Raw genomic sequence first — 14,506 nt, forward strand, 5'->3', positions numbered from 1 at the left:
GAGTTTACTTAACAGGCAAAATCGGCGAAACATGGATATTCTACCAACTTTCTTAGTTTTCTTTCATTTTGTCTACTCCGTTCAGGGACAAGGTACTCGTACGATATGAACTGTTGCATGTACCAAGCCGTCGTTGATGCTCCCTAATAATTTTTATGTATTTGTTCTGTTTTTTTACTGAACGTTACCCATACAGATGGCTGTAAAGTTCCTGCAGTAATCAACGCCAGCGCTGGACGCATTGAATCCCCGTATTACAGTTACTTTCCTAATTTCAGCTACCCGGCTAACGCCAAATGCCGATGGACAATAAAAGTCCCTGATCGAAAGGCAAGTGCAGTGGAATGATGGTTACCGTGATTTTTTACAAAACAATCCTAACTTATGCAAGCATGTTAAGCATATTTTTTGCACTTATTTACCGTAGTTAAACTTATCTACTCGTAGGACTTCTGGCCTTAAAATCAGCAGTACTCATTTTTCCACATAAACGAGAATATAGTGCACAAATAAGATAAATCGTTTAACAAACAATTTTTTTTAAATGGTTCGTTCAGAAAATCAAGCTGAGTTTTCGGGACCGTTTCGAGCTACAAACATCGCCGTCGTGCATAAGCTACGATTACGTGACCATTTTTCCCGTGGATGAAATTGCGGAGAGCAACTTCGGGGTTTGCATGTACGTACAAGGCGTCACAATGTAAGCTTATTTGTACAAAGCCGCTCGTCAAATCGTACACCACCACAGTTATCAGGGACGTTTTGTGGCCACCCGCGCAACCCTTTTCCACCCGTTGTTATCGGAAGTGACGAAGTGATTGTGGAGTTTTGTAAGTAGATTTGTAGAAGCCTAAGCGTCCTTCTGCATTAAAACATTTTCGACGTTTTTTTGTTGTCCTTGTTAGGTACAAATTCGTTCAGCCAGTAGTAAGTAACACTAAGCTGCATAAACAGCAGAAAATTGCCTAAACCTGCTCGCACAAAAGCCAAGGTTTCCGGTTGGACTTTGAGGGCACCACATTGCCGCCATCTCCGCCCGTAACCACAACAACCGAGAAGCCTCGCTACATTTGCCCAAAATTGAAACTCAACGTCACCAGTGAGACCCGGGAACTGTTAATCGAATCACCACGATTTCCTGGACCCTATCCGGCTCCAACGTATTGTACTTGGGAGATTGACATGAATACGCTACCTGGCAAATCGCTCTATGTACAAGACTGCGGATTGCTGACAAAATAAGGTATAGCAGCTCGAGTCATTTGGAAAGTTTTTACATTTGCAGATCCACGCTGAGGCGTTCGATATTGTAATGGACCCGAATAATTATTATGAGGCCGATGAAATGGGAATCAGCGAATATACTACAAATGACGACTACAGAGATTTTAGTTCCATAGGAAGCACGGTCCAACGGGCCTACGAGTTGGAGGAATAGTGGTATGTATTCAGGCGTCGCTGCATATTCACAAAACTAGACCGGTGTTAACAACGTTCCGACATACCTAGTCGCATTTTCGCTTTACAGACGATTAGGTTTATTACAAAAGCTCAACCAACTACCGCTCAAGGTTTCAGACTCCGATTAAAAGGTTAGCAGCGATCCACGTTTTGCTGCCGGGAGTGGGGGGGGGGCTTATTTTACGCTGACATCTTTTATAGTTTCTGATTGCGATGTCAGGGATGGCTGTTGCATCGGCACTCCAGAGCAAGATGTCTGTTTCAAAGAAGAAATTATGTGCAACGGTAAAAAATCATTTGCTTCGTGCTTCTTTGTTCTGGTGCGGGATTCTAGTTACCCGATCACATGACGTTATCACTTTAAAATATTGCGTTTTTATTATCACACGTGACAAGTGGATCACGTGCAGCAGTTTGGGGAAGCAAGTTGTTACTTTAAAAAACCAGTGCATAATAAGTTAATAATTAACAATGCCATGATCGTCATCAGAATCGGACTGTTGGCAACGTCGACTGTCACGACGCTTTAGACGAACAGTGTCCATCTGGTTGTGGAACTCCTGCTTCTTCGCCGTGGCTAAGCAATAAAGATACCAGGATTTTGGGAGGCATCGATGTATGTGCGCGCGCATGCTAACTACAGCCCAGTGTTCGTACTTGTTTTATTTTAGGCACGACCACACAGTTGGCCGTGGCAAGTGGCCTTCGTTGCATTCCACACGCACTTGCTGTGCGCTGGGTCCGTTGTAAGTTTCCCATTAAATTACTGTAGTATAAAGGCTTGCAAATGCGGCTGGACAATGCGCGTATATTCCACAAACTGCCAGACAATATTAATTTTGAAAGCTATGTACATATAATGCGTACCAACCAAACATGTATGGTAAGCTTAAAAGACCAATTTTTTGGGAAATGACCCTCAAAAATGTATTTATATTTGCAACTTTTGCAACCTGCTGTGACATCCTCCAACAATACTGGCCGTAATAAAACTATCATTAAACGCTTGAAAAGTTAACCGCAAATAGAATTACTTTCAAGTTTTTAATAACAGGCTGGATGCTTTAGTGAGCGCTGTGGTCGGCGAACATGACCTTTCGCAGTCACGCGAGCCAAATGTCGCCATGTACTATGTGGACCGATTGGAACGATTTCCTACGGGTGACTCAGACTTTCGACCGGACGATTTCTGCCTTGTTAAAACTAAATCGGTACCAGGCAAGCGGCATCTCTTTCCCCTCCCTTCAGTACCGTTTATCTCTTTCTCCGGCTGCATCGCTGCAGTGTGTGAACGCACACGTGAGGCTTTTGATTCAGCCTTTTCACAGGCGGCACAGGCGATCTCATCTGTACACTGGATCAGTAACATCAGTTGCGTAATCTGCTGCAGCCGAGAAACCGGTTTAGATCTGAAATGGCTGAATGCAATGTGTCACGTGTGCGCTCACACACGGCAGCGATTCAGCCGGAGAAAGAGATAAACGGTACTAAAGGGAGAGGAAAGAGATGCCGCTCGCCTTTTACTGATGTTCATATTATTTTTGTTTTTGTTTTTTTTCATATTATTTTTGTTTTGATAAAAAACAGCAATACACCACAATAAAAATAATAATTTGCTGCAAGCAACTATAAAAATTTGAGTTGTAACGTTATATATATGGAACATTTCGTACCAAAGAAAAAAACTGGAACATTTTTTTGCTCCTTGTAGTCACTATAGACATCTGTAGACAACCTGTAGACACCGTGTATACTTACATCCTGTATACATCCTAAGAAACCAGATGACTACGGTCTACCGATAGGTCTACAGGGTGTTTGCAGCCTGTATACAGAAGTCTACTGTGTCTACAAGAAGAGAAAAAACGAGCCACTTTTTTTCTTTGGTACAAAAGGTGCCACAGGTGAACGTTATGATTGTATATGGACGAATTTCCGTTTGTGGAAAAGATTTTTCAACGACCACGTGATGCCAGTTTGTCTGCCTTCTGTAATCGACCCACCGATCAACACCACGTGCTATCTTACTGGATGGGGTTTATCGGAACAACCACAAACGAATATATATGGAACGGCATTACTAAAGCAAGCGGATTTGAAGATAGCCGCTCCCAACAAGTGTATGGGCGTGGATAACGTGGAAATCCCTGGCATGCGCCGCAGCGTAATTTGTGCAGAAAACGGCCACAAAGAAAGGTCATTCTACGCACCCTTAACGGAGACTTTCATAGTGGTGCTGATGATAAAGCGCAAACGTTGCAGTTGCTTCATGGACGACGGAGCGCCGCTGGTATGCCGTAACAACTATCGATCGCAGCTTGTCGGGTTATCCAGTGCACGGCTGTTAGTACAAAGAATGCATTCTTAAAACTTCCCTCTGAAACCGTTTTATCTTCACAGGCCCAGCTCCTGCAGCATCGCTGATCCGTATCCACAGCAGTTTGCTAAAGTTTCGTTTGCTCTTGAATGGATTGGTTCAATAATGTTCGGATAGTTAACATAGGGGGAAAACCATTTTAGTCGAACCAATTCACGGCACTGTTGCCGTCACCCGGCTGGAGTGTGACGTTACGGAAATACATATGGTTAAATCCGGCGCGGTAGATACAGTATATAACGGGCAAAACTAAGCGTCTTCCACCGTTCCCCTGTACTGCTGCCGTCACCCGCCTGGAGTGTGACGTTACGGCAGTGGTTAAATCTGGCGCAGTACGTAAGCGCCATGTTCAGCCACAACGTCAAGCCCCAGGCGGGTGACGGCAGCAGTACAGGGGAACGGTGGAAAATGCCTACTTTTGCCCCCCTATATACCCCAAAGGCCCAAACGTAGTACAGATATAAAATGTGGTTAGAAATTATTTTTTGTCAAATTGGTCTAATTGGTTAATTGGTTTGGTCAAATTGGCTCGTACGTATCTCTGTGACGTTATGGTGTTGTGGTGCTAGTTTGTACAATTGATTGTGTGTACGCCCACACAGTCCATCTTACACGAATCTTACATGTACAGTCCATCTTACATGTATTGTCATTGCCGTTGTTCGACTCTAGTAGTGCGAGAGTAATGAATCAAAATCCCTCTCTTAATTTCATTCATTCAGGTTCATTCATTCCTCTCGTACTCCTAGAGCAGGGCAATGGTACTGTATACGTATGTTTTACAGAAGAACGACAAATTTGCTCCCGATGATTATTAGTATGTACAACTCACTTCTCACTCAAAATTCATAGTTTCTGTGGTTTATTAATGAACCATTTAAGCCGGGTTACAACGTGCTTTTAAATATTTTGGATTGTACAAACTATGGGAATTTTTCCCCTTTCAAATTAAAGCCATGACCAAGTTGAATTTATTCGTACATGCGCACAGTCAAGCTACAGAATTATTGTATTTCTGGCCTTGAGCATGCATATAGACGTACGCGTCATGCAGTGCGTATACACTTCTCATGCTTACATCGATATAAGCTGGGAATATGCCGACATGATTCATAAAGCCATAATTACTGTTCGTATTTCCATCGAAGGAAAGTGAAAACGTACACCAAACCGCCGGCAAAACAATCATCAGCGGATTCTCATCGCCGACACTTGCGCTTGCTAAGCAGCGGCATCTTTAATGAGCAACGGGCAAATGACCGCACATCCCATCAATCAATAAGCAAAAACCAAAATAATTCTACCCCAACACTTATTAACAGCTGCTGCTATGACTCGATTAGGACACAGACAGACCAGACATGCCCACGACTTATTAGTCATAGAAAAACAAGAACATCATCTCACAGTCGGCAGAATGGGAGCCGTTTTCATAAAAACAACTTGCAACATTTTGGTTAAGGCTAATAGAGCAAGTTGCAACCGTTTCGCCCCATTGTGCAAAAAATCCAGTCGTGATCTTAGTTATTATCCGCGCTTTGCTTTTTTGCTGTCGGAGCTTTAGCAGTTAATTACAGCTTATCACAATGGCCTCGTAAGTACCTCATCGGTTTGCTCTGTTAGTATGTGTTACAGTTTTAATTTCCAAGGTTGCCAGAATTTATTTTAAAATTTTTCAGGGATTTTCTGCAGGTAGAAATTACTAAAAACATTTTGTGCGACCAATCTGGAAATAAAAAATAAATTAAATTTGTTATTATTGTAAATATTTTAAATTCTTTTTAGATGGTCGTTATTGTGATTCTGGAATTGGAATAAAAAAAAGTGCTCGTTTATTGAAATACCTAAACCGTGCCGAAGTATTAGAAAACCGTGTTCCTTTTACTGCGCTAAAATATTTATTAAATCTTGGTAAACGGAGATATCGCAGAGAATTTGGAGCATTTTTATCGTATTTTTACTATAGAGATCGTTTGCATTGTAGCGGAATGCGCTACTCGCCGAAATGGACCCAGAAGCCTACCATGAACGAGGCTGCTGACGGGAAGAATTTGCTGATTGAATGCCGTTTGACCTCTGACTCGGAGCCGCAGATCGCCTGGCTGGTCAATGACGCCCAGGTTCAAGACGGCGGTCGGTACAAACTGGTCTTCAAGAAGGAGAGCGGCAACGCGTATTACGCCAGCCTCAACGTCTCCGACACGCAGAAAAAGAGCAACACCACCAAGTATGAAGTGAAGACCAGGAATGATGCCGGCGAAAGCAGCGCCACCGTTAACTCGTTCTTGGGCTAATAAAAAAACCACAGACTACTCTCTGACTAATTTTCTCTCGCAGTCATTTGTACGTGTAAATGTTTTTCTATGCGGTAACACGCGCTGCTTATGTGACTTTCACGTAATGCATTTCGTAAAGATAAATTTGGCATGCTGTAACGATCAGCGGTATTAAGGTAGCCGGAGACAATACCGGCATCGGCTGTTGTCTGGTGCAGTACGGTTGATTTTTCTGCTGACAAGTAATTAAACGAACGGCTAAGACTGTTGTTGGAGACTTGGCGGTGGTGATGGGTAATTCAGGCTTGAAGTATAATCGGCAGTGAATGTGGTGCATTCATGCGCCAAGACGCCGTGGTAATGCGATGCAGCGCCAGCCACAATACCCGCTTAGCGGTGCCAAACACTTTAAGCTGCAGAAGAGTGGCCGCACGCATATATATAACAGTCAAATTTCCATGGTTGATAATGCGGATCATCAAAATATTCTGTTTAATATTTTTCTGGCGGAGATAGAAATCGAGTTACAATGGTGTGGGAATTTATTGTGGTTGTGGCGGTGAATCTGTGCGGGTTGTATGCGCTGCCGTTACAAGTTGTTATTCCGGACTCCAACAACGATACAATCCGTAAGACAATTCGATTAACTATAATACGAGTATTATTACTGCTTTCTATAAAATCCATTTTGTTCTAAGAAAAGGTTTCCTTCGAAAAATTCAGCAACTTTGTATTATGTACGTACATCTAAGTACTTTTATTTTTGCAAAAGAAAATTCAAAATTATGTAACATAACTGCAATTACACAAGCCGCAGATGCCACTCCAAGTTGAACTTTATTTCGTTGTAACCACCTCGTTAATTTTGTAATATTTGGTCGTTGCCCATCGTTATTTCCGTACCGGTATCAGTTAATGTGTAAAAATAAGATTTGGTACATCCATTTTATTAGAAAGTAATTCATTCTAAACCTTCTGTTGTATTCCTAGATTTTAAAAATATTTGCCTTTACATGTTATGTTTTATATGACACAAAATATCAGCTTTTTGGGAAAAACACAGGAAATTCTATCGATTGCACACTACTCCAGCGTGGAGCTCCACCCGATGCTCAATGGATTCCCCACTGTGACCCCGACACCAACCAACTCACTCCACATCAAGTAGCGGTCGACGGACTGGAATTTTGTGTGGATAGTGCCACGGGCGTGAACATCTTCGGACCAGTAAACCACTCGATCAGTTGCGAATGCGTAATCCGCGCGTACAAGATACTCCTCACCGACCGTAAACCGGCATATCTCCCGCAGTGCAGCACCAAGAACGGCGATTATCTGGCCAAACAGTGCGCCGATAACGGTGACTGCTGGTGTGTGGATAAACATGGCACGCAGTTGGGACCGCGCTGGAGCTCGACACCGGTGAATGCCCAGCAGCGCTGGGAGGATCCCGTGCATGCCACGGTTAGACGGGATAAACCCCGATTGAGCTGCGGTATGGTCAGGAAGTTCTGGGAATCATGGAAACTGTGAGACGACGGACAACGAAATTTTTTACGGATTTTCCGTTACAAACTGGACAGCTCTGTGGTAACTGTGGTGTACTCACAAAATGTTTGGGCGCATATGCGAGTAGTATTTTGGGTTTAGAGTTTTATATGTTTTTTTTTATTTTTGAATGCTTTGGGAATTTCTGATTAAAGAACTCTAGACGTACACGTAGCTTTTGGCCACTATTTGACCTTTCAGTATGCAAAACGGCTCCTACTGGCTACGGCTACAGTATAATGTGGTCTCCGATGTCGTTCGCCTGTAAACACGCAAATTTATCCACATTTAATGCGTCGATGCTTTTTATATTCGACACACTTCCGCTAAATGGTTAATAAACAGGTTAGGGGTAATGGTAGAAGATCTTTAGTGTCCGGGTATTAAAATAGCACGGTGTTGATTAAAGCATTCTTCCCAACTTTATTTGATTTATTTCATTCCACCTGTGCTACGAATTCGCTGACCCTGAATAACTTTGTCAAAACTTATGATATTTTCTGTGGTGGTACTGTACTTATGCTGTATTTGCACTGTATGTATATATCTACTGTATATATTTATGGTGTAGTTTATATTTATACTGTATTTATTTTTTAATTTGAATTAACACAGGAGGTTTGTGCGGCTGTGCGCTTGTTTATTGTAAAGTTATGTACAGTAGGGCTGCTACATGATATTAATTCAGTTTTTATGTTTCATATTTCGCTGTTAGTGGTGTCGTATCCGAATACACTGCTACGATAGCATTTCTGATGCGAAAACAGCGAAAATCGATAGAAAACACCAGATGTTCAAGGCTAACACTCCCGGATGTGAGATATAAGATATTGTAGACATGTTAACCGTTTATTAACTCGATAACTACGTCATTTCTGATAGCAGTGTTAATCAGCAAACAAAATGTCAGGATTTCATACTGACATTACTTGCAAGTAGTTATGCACGGGAATTCCGAACAATTACTCTGACCTGATTATCAGTTTTACTGCTTGTTATTGGCGTCGCCCTTTTGTTTCAGTTAGTCGGCTTAGCGAATCAGTTGTCTTGTCACTCCTATAAAAGGACAACCGTTTACGATTAATACAGAGACTGGTTCCGAACCTGTAACATCATATACCAAATGCTTTTAGTGAAAATGTCCGCTATATTTGTATATATTTTACCACACATTGCTGGTTTCTTGATTATTGGGATCGCAGCCGATAACAACGGACCTCCCGGTGTCTACCTTAGCCCACAGTGTATCGAGCAGCAGCAACGCTGCTGGCAGCTCCACAATGCTTTGTGGCCGGAAACGACGGATTTGCAGGCGCTAAGCCTGGCAATGGGAACGAATTCAGGTGTTGAATTCAATCTGACAGCGGGAGTTGATCAGTACTGCAGGTAATAATCCAAAATAACCCGAAGTGTATGTGCTTGATCACAGTTCAGTTTTTTAGGTACAAGCGCAACCGTCTTTTTAGTTTCATGCGATTATGCTTGTTACAAACTTTTTCCTTATTTTGATATTTTCCACAGTAACACTAACTTTTAGAACTCTTAGAATTAATGGCATATGTTGACAAGGCATTTCTACAGTAAACTATTGCGGAGAAAAAAAGAGGTCGTAGGTTTAAAAAAAATGATGTTGCAGAAAAAGTATTCCAGTTATGACACCACCACCTGCAGGCACCGCGTAACCTTACTCTTGTTTTTTTTCGCAGATACAATCAACCGATAATGCGCTGCAATCTCGAAATAGCTTCTGTCTGCTTTCCTGAACGATATCCCCTTTTTGTAGTCAATGTTCGGCTCGTAAATGAAATCTGCCAGTCAGAAAATCGTTACTTGTACTTTCACAGCCAGGTGACTTGTTTGTACCGGAAGTTCGATTACTTAGCCATAGCCACCAATTTCTCCATGGAAATGCACGCACTCAATTTTACTTCGGATTTCCTTACGGCCGGCGCCCAAGCTGCGTTGGACTGGGAATGCCAGTACGAATCAGTTTGCGGAAAATATTCGCGTATCGCAGCATAGTTAACGTATTTCGATTGGTAGGATCTTGCTGAGAATGCGTGGATACTTGACATCGGATGTGATTTATGAGCAATGCGGGCACGAAGCGTCGTGGGTCATTCCGGAATATTTTCAGATCATTGACAATGTCCTTCAGTGTGAGTTCTAAAACGTCAACGAAGTGGTGTTTTCTGTATAAATGTTGATACAATCATATCTGACGTGGTGTGCAAATATGGGTCCTATTTGCAGGTGTGGATGGTTTCTCGCAGCTACACATTTCCCCGCCCACTGCTGTACAGCAGTTGTTCCGGCTAATTGGAGGTGCTTCAGCAAAACTGTGAACTGCATCCATCCTTTGAATTCGTCAATCAAAACGTTTCGTTTTGGACGTGGAATCTTCCTCGTAATTTTACGATACGAGTTCGAAATATAGAGCCTGTATAATACTGTATAGGCACATACTACGAGTATATGTTAAAGTGGTTAAGTTTCAACGGCAGTACCTTATGCCACCCTGTACCGGGTGGCTGAACAAAATGGCCGTCTTCGTTTCTGGCTTGTTTCTCGCGAACCGTTAACCACATCGCTAACAGTTTAAACTCGTTCGATAGAGAATTTTATTGACTACTGAAAAACAACAAAATTTGTTTTAAAAAATTGAGATACGCTCGTTGACAAGGGGGCCAACCAAATCGTATAAAAAAAATAAAAAAAAATAAAAAAAAATCGTATAATCGTGTAAAAAATTATCGTATCCCATCTCGCAGAATTCAGAATTTTGCGGCATTTCCTTCCCGTAAGAGCTGTTAACAATTTCCCAACTGTTTTATTTAGAGAATGACATCGTTTTTCATTCAAAAAAATTTGTTGACATAGTACTTGCGCCAAATGAGCTATACAGTTAGAACGTTTCGATATTTTTCGAAAAAGTTGCAAGTTTGTTACCTGATTTTTTTACATATTTTTGCTATAATTTTTTGTTGCGCGACTTGGCGCATCCAAAAATGGCGGTTTAGTTGATAAAGGTAGCTAAGACACTGGCCTATCAAAAACGGGTTTAATCTAGAAAATTACTCCAAGTGTTCATAAGGAATTCGTTTTCATAATTGCTACTTGCCCATTTCACGAGAATTTCATGTGCGTGGCCTGAGCTCTCTCGTTTCCTGGCCGAACACGGTCACAAGATTGTCATAGCTCTTAGCAGTAAAAAACCAAAGAACAACCTATCTTCCAAAAATTGTAATGTAACACACAGTAATGTACTTCTATAAATAACAGGAATTTTTGTTCTAAAATAAAGAAACTCGAATTTTCGTTTCCAGGACAACCTCAAACTCCACCTAGTTTTCCAAAACAATTTACTATAAAATCAGACCTTGACGTAAGGTTTACTTAACATAAATTTTGTACGTCCTAAAGATTGTTTTTTCGAATAAAATTAACACATTGGCAATCAGACAATAGACTGAGCCAGGGCACCTTGGTAAATTAGACGGCCATTTTGTTCGTTAACTTCTTCACAACTATACATATTTCAATGTTGCTTCGACCCTTATCAAATAGAATATACGAGTAGGTTCCTGTCGCTACAAAACCCGGCTTTGACGGTTGAAATTCTAGAAATTCAGCAGAATCGTACCCTCCAAAAGCCCCGGCTTCCTCTCCGTCAGAAGATTTACGAATGCACAACAACTGAAAAAATTTTGAAATGTAAAGGCGTTGATGCTCCGGGAAATTGTGCTTACGGCCTTTTCGAGCGTAAAAAAGGTGACTTTTTGGATAGCTGTGGATACAAGATACTTTCAGTCCAGCTAAATGTGTAATCGTTACACGGTTGCAGTGCCACTTGGCTGCCTTACTTTTCCATTACTTTCGTCGTTCCGCGTTATTATTCGTTAACATACCATTTCAGAAAATTTTAGTAAAGGATGGCCACTGCCCACTGTAATGAGAAATCCAGCTACTGTACTATCACAAAATAAAAAAAATCCAGTAAAGGTTTTTTCGAACGATATTTAGAAACACCTCGGGATCATCACACAAGCTTGTTGTTACTGCCTTTATTAAGATAATCTGGAAGTTTTCGATTTTTTACACCTTTGTAGTGTTCGTCAATGTCGTCACTGCGACGGTTGTTGTATTAGGCTCCGACGTGGTTGTATTCGGAATCGTACTTGTTACAACCGGGTTCGTGGTCAGCAACGTCGTTGTTTCTGTCGACGTCGTGGCCTGTATCGATGTCGTTGCCTGTGTCGACGTCGTTGTTTGAGTCGACGTCGTTGACTGCGTCGAGGTAGTCGTTGGAAACTGGAACACTTTCCAGGATTCTCCTTGTATGAAATGCAGCATCTCCCAGAAGGAAGAATTTACAGCTTGATTCAGCGTGCTGCTTTCACTGCCTTCGCAATGATGATCGAAGTAGTGCCATGCCGGGATCTCGTTGTACGGCACCGGTCCACTATAGTCTTTGGAATGGTTGGACATTTGTGCATCCACGTACAGATATTTTTGATAGAGTGGATTCTTGTTATAAATTTCAAAAGGAACACTGCCGCTATTGTGCAGCCAATCGGTTTGGTAATCATAACGGTAGCGCATTAGTATGTCCCGAATGTACGGATGTTTTTTCCGGCATGCGATGAATCCGCTGTTCATTACGCTGTTCTCGCGGGACAGTAGGCATTCGTATTTCCCCTCCCTCCATTCTTTCACCAAAGCTAGGGAAGAACCGGAAGTGCAATGCGCTGAATTTAAGTACCATAATAAAGCAAATTCTTTGGATTTAGGAAGAATGAAAGTTTTCACCAGTTGCTTCAAAACTTTCGGCCGTCATAATTTATATGGTTCTCGCCGATTTTTGTAATTCTCAATAATATATTCTTACGTTGTTTTGAATAGTGGAGAACATAAGCAGCTAAAATAAAAATACGGTAAGTCGGGAAAAACGAGCTTTGTGCATTTCAGAAAAGCCCTAAGTGGTACAAAAGGCGCAGATCAAATTAGGTACATTAACATTTTAAAATATACGCATTGCATTTAAAGACCATCTAGTACACTGTAAAGTTAAAAGAATGTGCTTCTTCTTAACGCTTTCTTTGTTCAGGACCGCTGCCATGGAATTGGATGTGTTTGTTCGTTTCATGTTTATTTACCTTAAGGCGCATAAAAAGGGCGCGAATTCTGCCCTTTTTAGCTTTTCAATGCATGCTAAATTTTTCAGTTTTTAGGTGGTGCGAAAGCTGAGTGCACGTACCGTTGATTTTGGGAAGATAAAAAACATCCAAATCGGTAACCATTCCACCATATTCGTACACCGCGTTGTATTTCACTACATCAGCTTCGTGAAAGATATTATCAAGGCGTCGCCCATTGAGAGTAAACCGTTGACGAGTGTAGATAATTTCTATCATAGAATAATTTGTGATCATGTAGCAATTAGTGAACGGCCAGTAGTCTGGATAATTGGTATGGATGTAGATCTTAGCAGGTTTCACAAAAAGAATGACGGAAGCGATGCTCAGACACTGTGTCCAGCAGAGGCCATGAAAATCTGCACTGGGTGGATCCTTGTACAACCGAACAATATGCACCGGGAACTCGTTGCCTTGTTCGGAGACGATGGCGGTTTTCAGCACATCAGGAACAGGATTGTCTGTATTGGTTTCCGCTGTGGAGCTTTGGAGTGTTGTACTGACTTCGGATGTGGGATATTCAAGTGATGTATTGACTTTGGGTTCAAGATATTGGAGTGATGTGTTGATTTTCGGCGTAAGATATTCAGCAGCAAAAAATGTGAATTTGCTGTTACCGAGAGACATCAGGTGAAACATTGCGACATATACCGCACCCAAAGCAATTGGTATGACTATGACAATCTGCCACACCCCGCTCATCGTCTGTTACGTATACCTACTACATTAAACCGAAAACAGTAGCATGGAGGTCCTTGGAGGTTTATTCCATCAGGTGAATATTCCTATAGCAACTCGCTGAAGTGCGCTGACATCGGAGAAACAGATAAAATAACATTAAAGTACATATTACTGATTGTTATTTCAGCAGAAAACACTGTGTACCGGCTAAACGGTACTGGCGCGGTGTAAACGATGCTAACCATACGACTCCCCAAAGATGCGCATGTAATGCGGCATTAGCCACTCTCTACGACGGCATAACCTGGGGGTTATATCGACTTTGTTAGCGATACTGTTCATAATGCTAAATCTATAAAAACAACTGATCTGCAGCCACAGCAGCTTTGCTGTAGATTCGGAAGATGCATGAAGAAAACACGATGAAAACAACATCGTATACGTAGCTACGTAGTTAGATGAGCGGCATCTTGAGCTCATTGCTGGCACTCTGTAATGATGTTACGACGTTAAGAGTACTGCATAATAACTTTCATTACGCTTGCTGACTGCCGCGCATCAAAATGGCCTGTGCTGATAGTGATGTTGTTCATCTATCATTCTCACGCTGCATCACTTGATTAAACATTAGTTTAGGTGGATACTACTGGGCTTGGTGTGGGCTGTTCGCAATTAAAAGATTAATGTGTAATAACAACTATTATTGTACGTAATTCGTGAGCACGCTTTATGCAGGTACTTACTTACTTTAAAATGACGCCGTGATTGACTTGATACCGCGACTGGCCTTTGCCATGCGAATTCGTTTTTATCAAGTAGCGACAAAATTTAATTTTTCACGAAACCTTTTGCTTCTAAAGAGTTCTGAATAGCTAACTCACAGACAGTGTGTTCCCGATACAGTTTTTATTCGTACATGTTCACCAGCATAAATTTAGCTTTTTCAACAGTAAAATGTAGCCGCAAAA

General features: G+C 41.7%; 5 protein-coding genes and 1 long non-coding RNA gene across 6 annotated transcripts; 5 read left to right on the forward strand and 1 right to left on the reverse strand.

The window, feature by feature from the left end:
* Positions 1 to 900: 900 nt before the first annotated feature.
* On the forward strand, positions 901 to 2,035 carry LOC129584296 (uncharacterized). Its single transcript, XR_008689868.1, has 6 exons — positions 901 to 927; positions 987 to 1,212; positions 1,286 to 1,440; positions 1,529 to 1,592; positions 1,663 to 1,746; positions 1,952 to 2,035. It is a non-coding gene; the product is annotated as an uncharacterized LOC129584296 (long non-coding RNA).
* Positions 2,036 to 2,409: 374 nt separating this feature from the next.
* LOC129584295 (inactive serine protease 45-like) lies at positions 2,410 to 4,104 on the forward strand. Its single transcript, XM_055476431.1, has 5 exons — positions 2,410 to 2,444; positions 2,516 to 2,679; positions 3,357 to 3,657; positions 3,724 to 3,751; positions 3,862 to 4,104. The coding sequence occupies exons 2-5, from the start codon at positions 2,586 to 2,588 to the stop codon at positions 3,883 to 3,885; spliced, it is 447 nt and encodes a 148-aa protein (XP_055332406.1). The 5' UTR covers positions 2,410 to 2,444; positions 2,516 to 2,585; the 3' UTR covers positions 3,886 to 4,104.
* Positions 4,105 to 5,271: 1,167 nt separating this feature from the next.
* On the forward strand, positions 5,272 to 6,378 carry LOC129584287 (twitchin-like). The gene is made up of 2 exons (XM_055476422.1): positions 5,272 to 5,432; positions 5,823 to 6,378. Exons 1-2 carry the CDS (start codon positions 5,425 to 5,427, stop codon positions 6,130 to 6,132), a joined length of 318 nt encoding a protein of 105 aa, XP_055332397.1. The 5' UTR covers positions 5,272 to 5,424; the 3' UTR covers positions 6,133 to 6,378.
* Positions 6,379 to 6,492: 114 nt separating this feature from the next.
* Positions 6,493 to 7,830, forward strand: LOC129584286 (uncharacterized). Its single transcript, XM_055476421.1, has 2 exons — positions 6,493 to 6,743; positions 7,178 to 7,830. Exons 1-2 carry the CDS (start codon positions 6,644 to 6,646, stop codon positions 7,645 to 7,647), a joined length of 570 nt encoding a protein of 189 aa, XP_055332396.1. The 5' UTR covers positions 6,493 to 6,643; the 3' UTR covers positions 7,648 to 7,830.
* A 901-nt stretch (positions 7,831 to 8,731) lies between these two features.
* Positions 8,732 to 10,222, forward strand: LOC129584248 (uncharacterized). Its single transcript, XM_055476365.1, has 4 exons — positions 8,732 to 9,048; positions 9,369 to 9,641; positions 9,706 to 9,821; positions 9,916 to 10,222. The coding sequence occupies exons 1-4, from the start codon at positions 8,786 to 8,788 to the stop codon at positions 10,005 to 10,007; spliced, it is 744 nt and encodes a 247-aa protein (XP_055332340.1). The 5' UTR covers positions 8,732 to 8,785; the 3' UTR covers positions 10,008 to 10,222.
* Positions 10,223 to 10,785: 563 nt separating this feature from the next.
* Positions 10,786 to 13,775, reverse strand: LOC129584247 (uncharacterized). The gene is made up of 2 exons (XM_055476364.1): positions 12,920 to 13,775; positions 10,786 to 12,383 (listed from the first exon to the last, which is right to left on the reverse strand). The coding sequence occupies exons 1-2, from the start codon at positions 13,557 to 13,559 to the stop codon at positions 11,758 to 11,760; spliced, it is 1,266 nt and encodes a 421-aa protein (XP_055332339.1). The 5' UTR covers positions 13,560 to 13,775; the 3' UTR covers positions 10,786 to 11,757.
* Between the last annotated feature and the right edge of the window lie 731 nt (positions 13,776 to 14,506).

The sequence above is a fragment of the Paramacrobiotus metropolitanus genome, unplaced genomic scaffold (genome assembly GCF_019649055.1).
Source record: "Paramacrobiotus metropolitanus isolate TYO unplaced genomic scaffold, Prichtersi_v1.0 Parri_scaffold0000013, whole genome shotgun sequence".
NCBI lineage: Eukaryota > Metazoa > Tardigrada > Eutardigrada > Parachela > Macrobiotidae > Paramacrobiotus > Paramacrobiotus metropolitanus.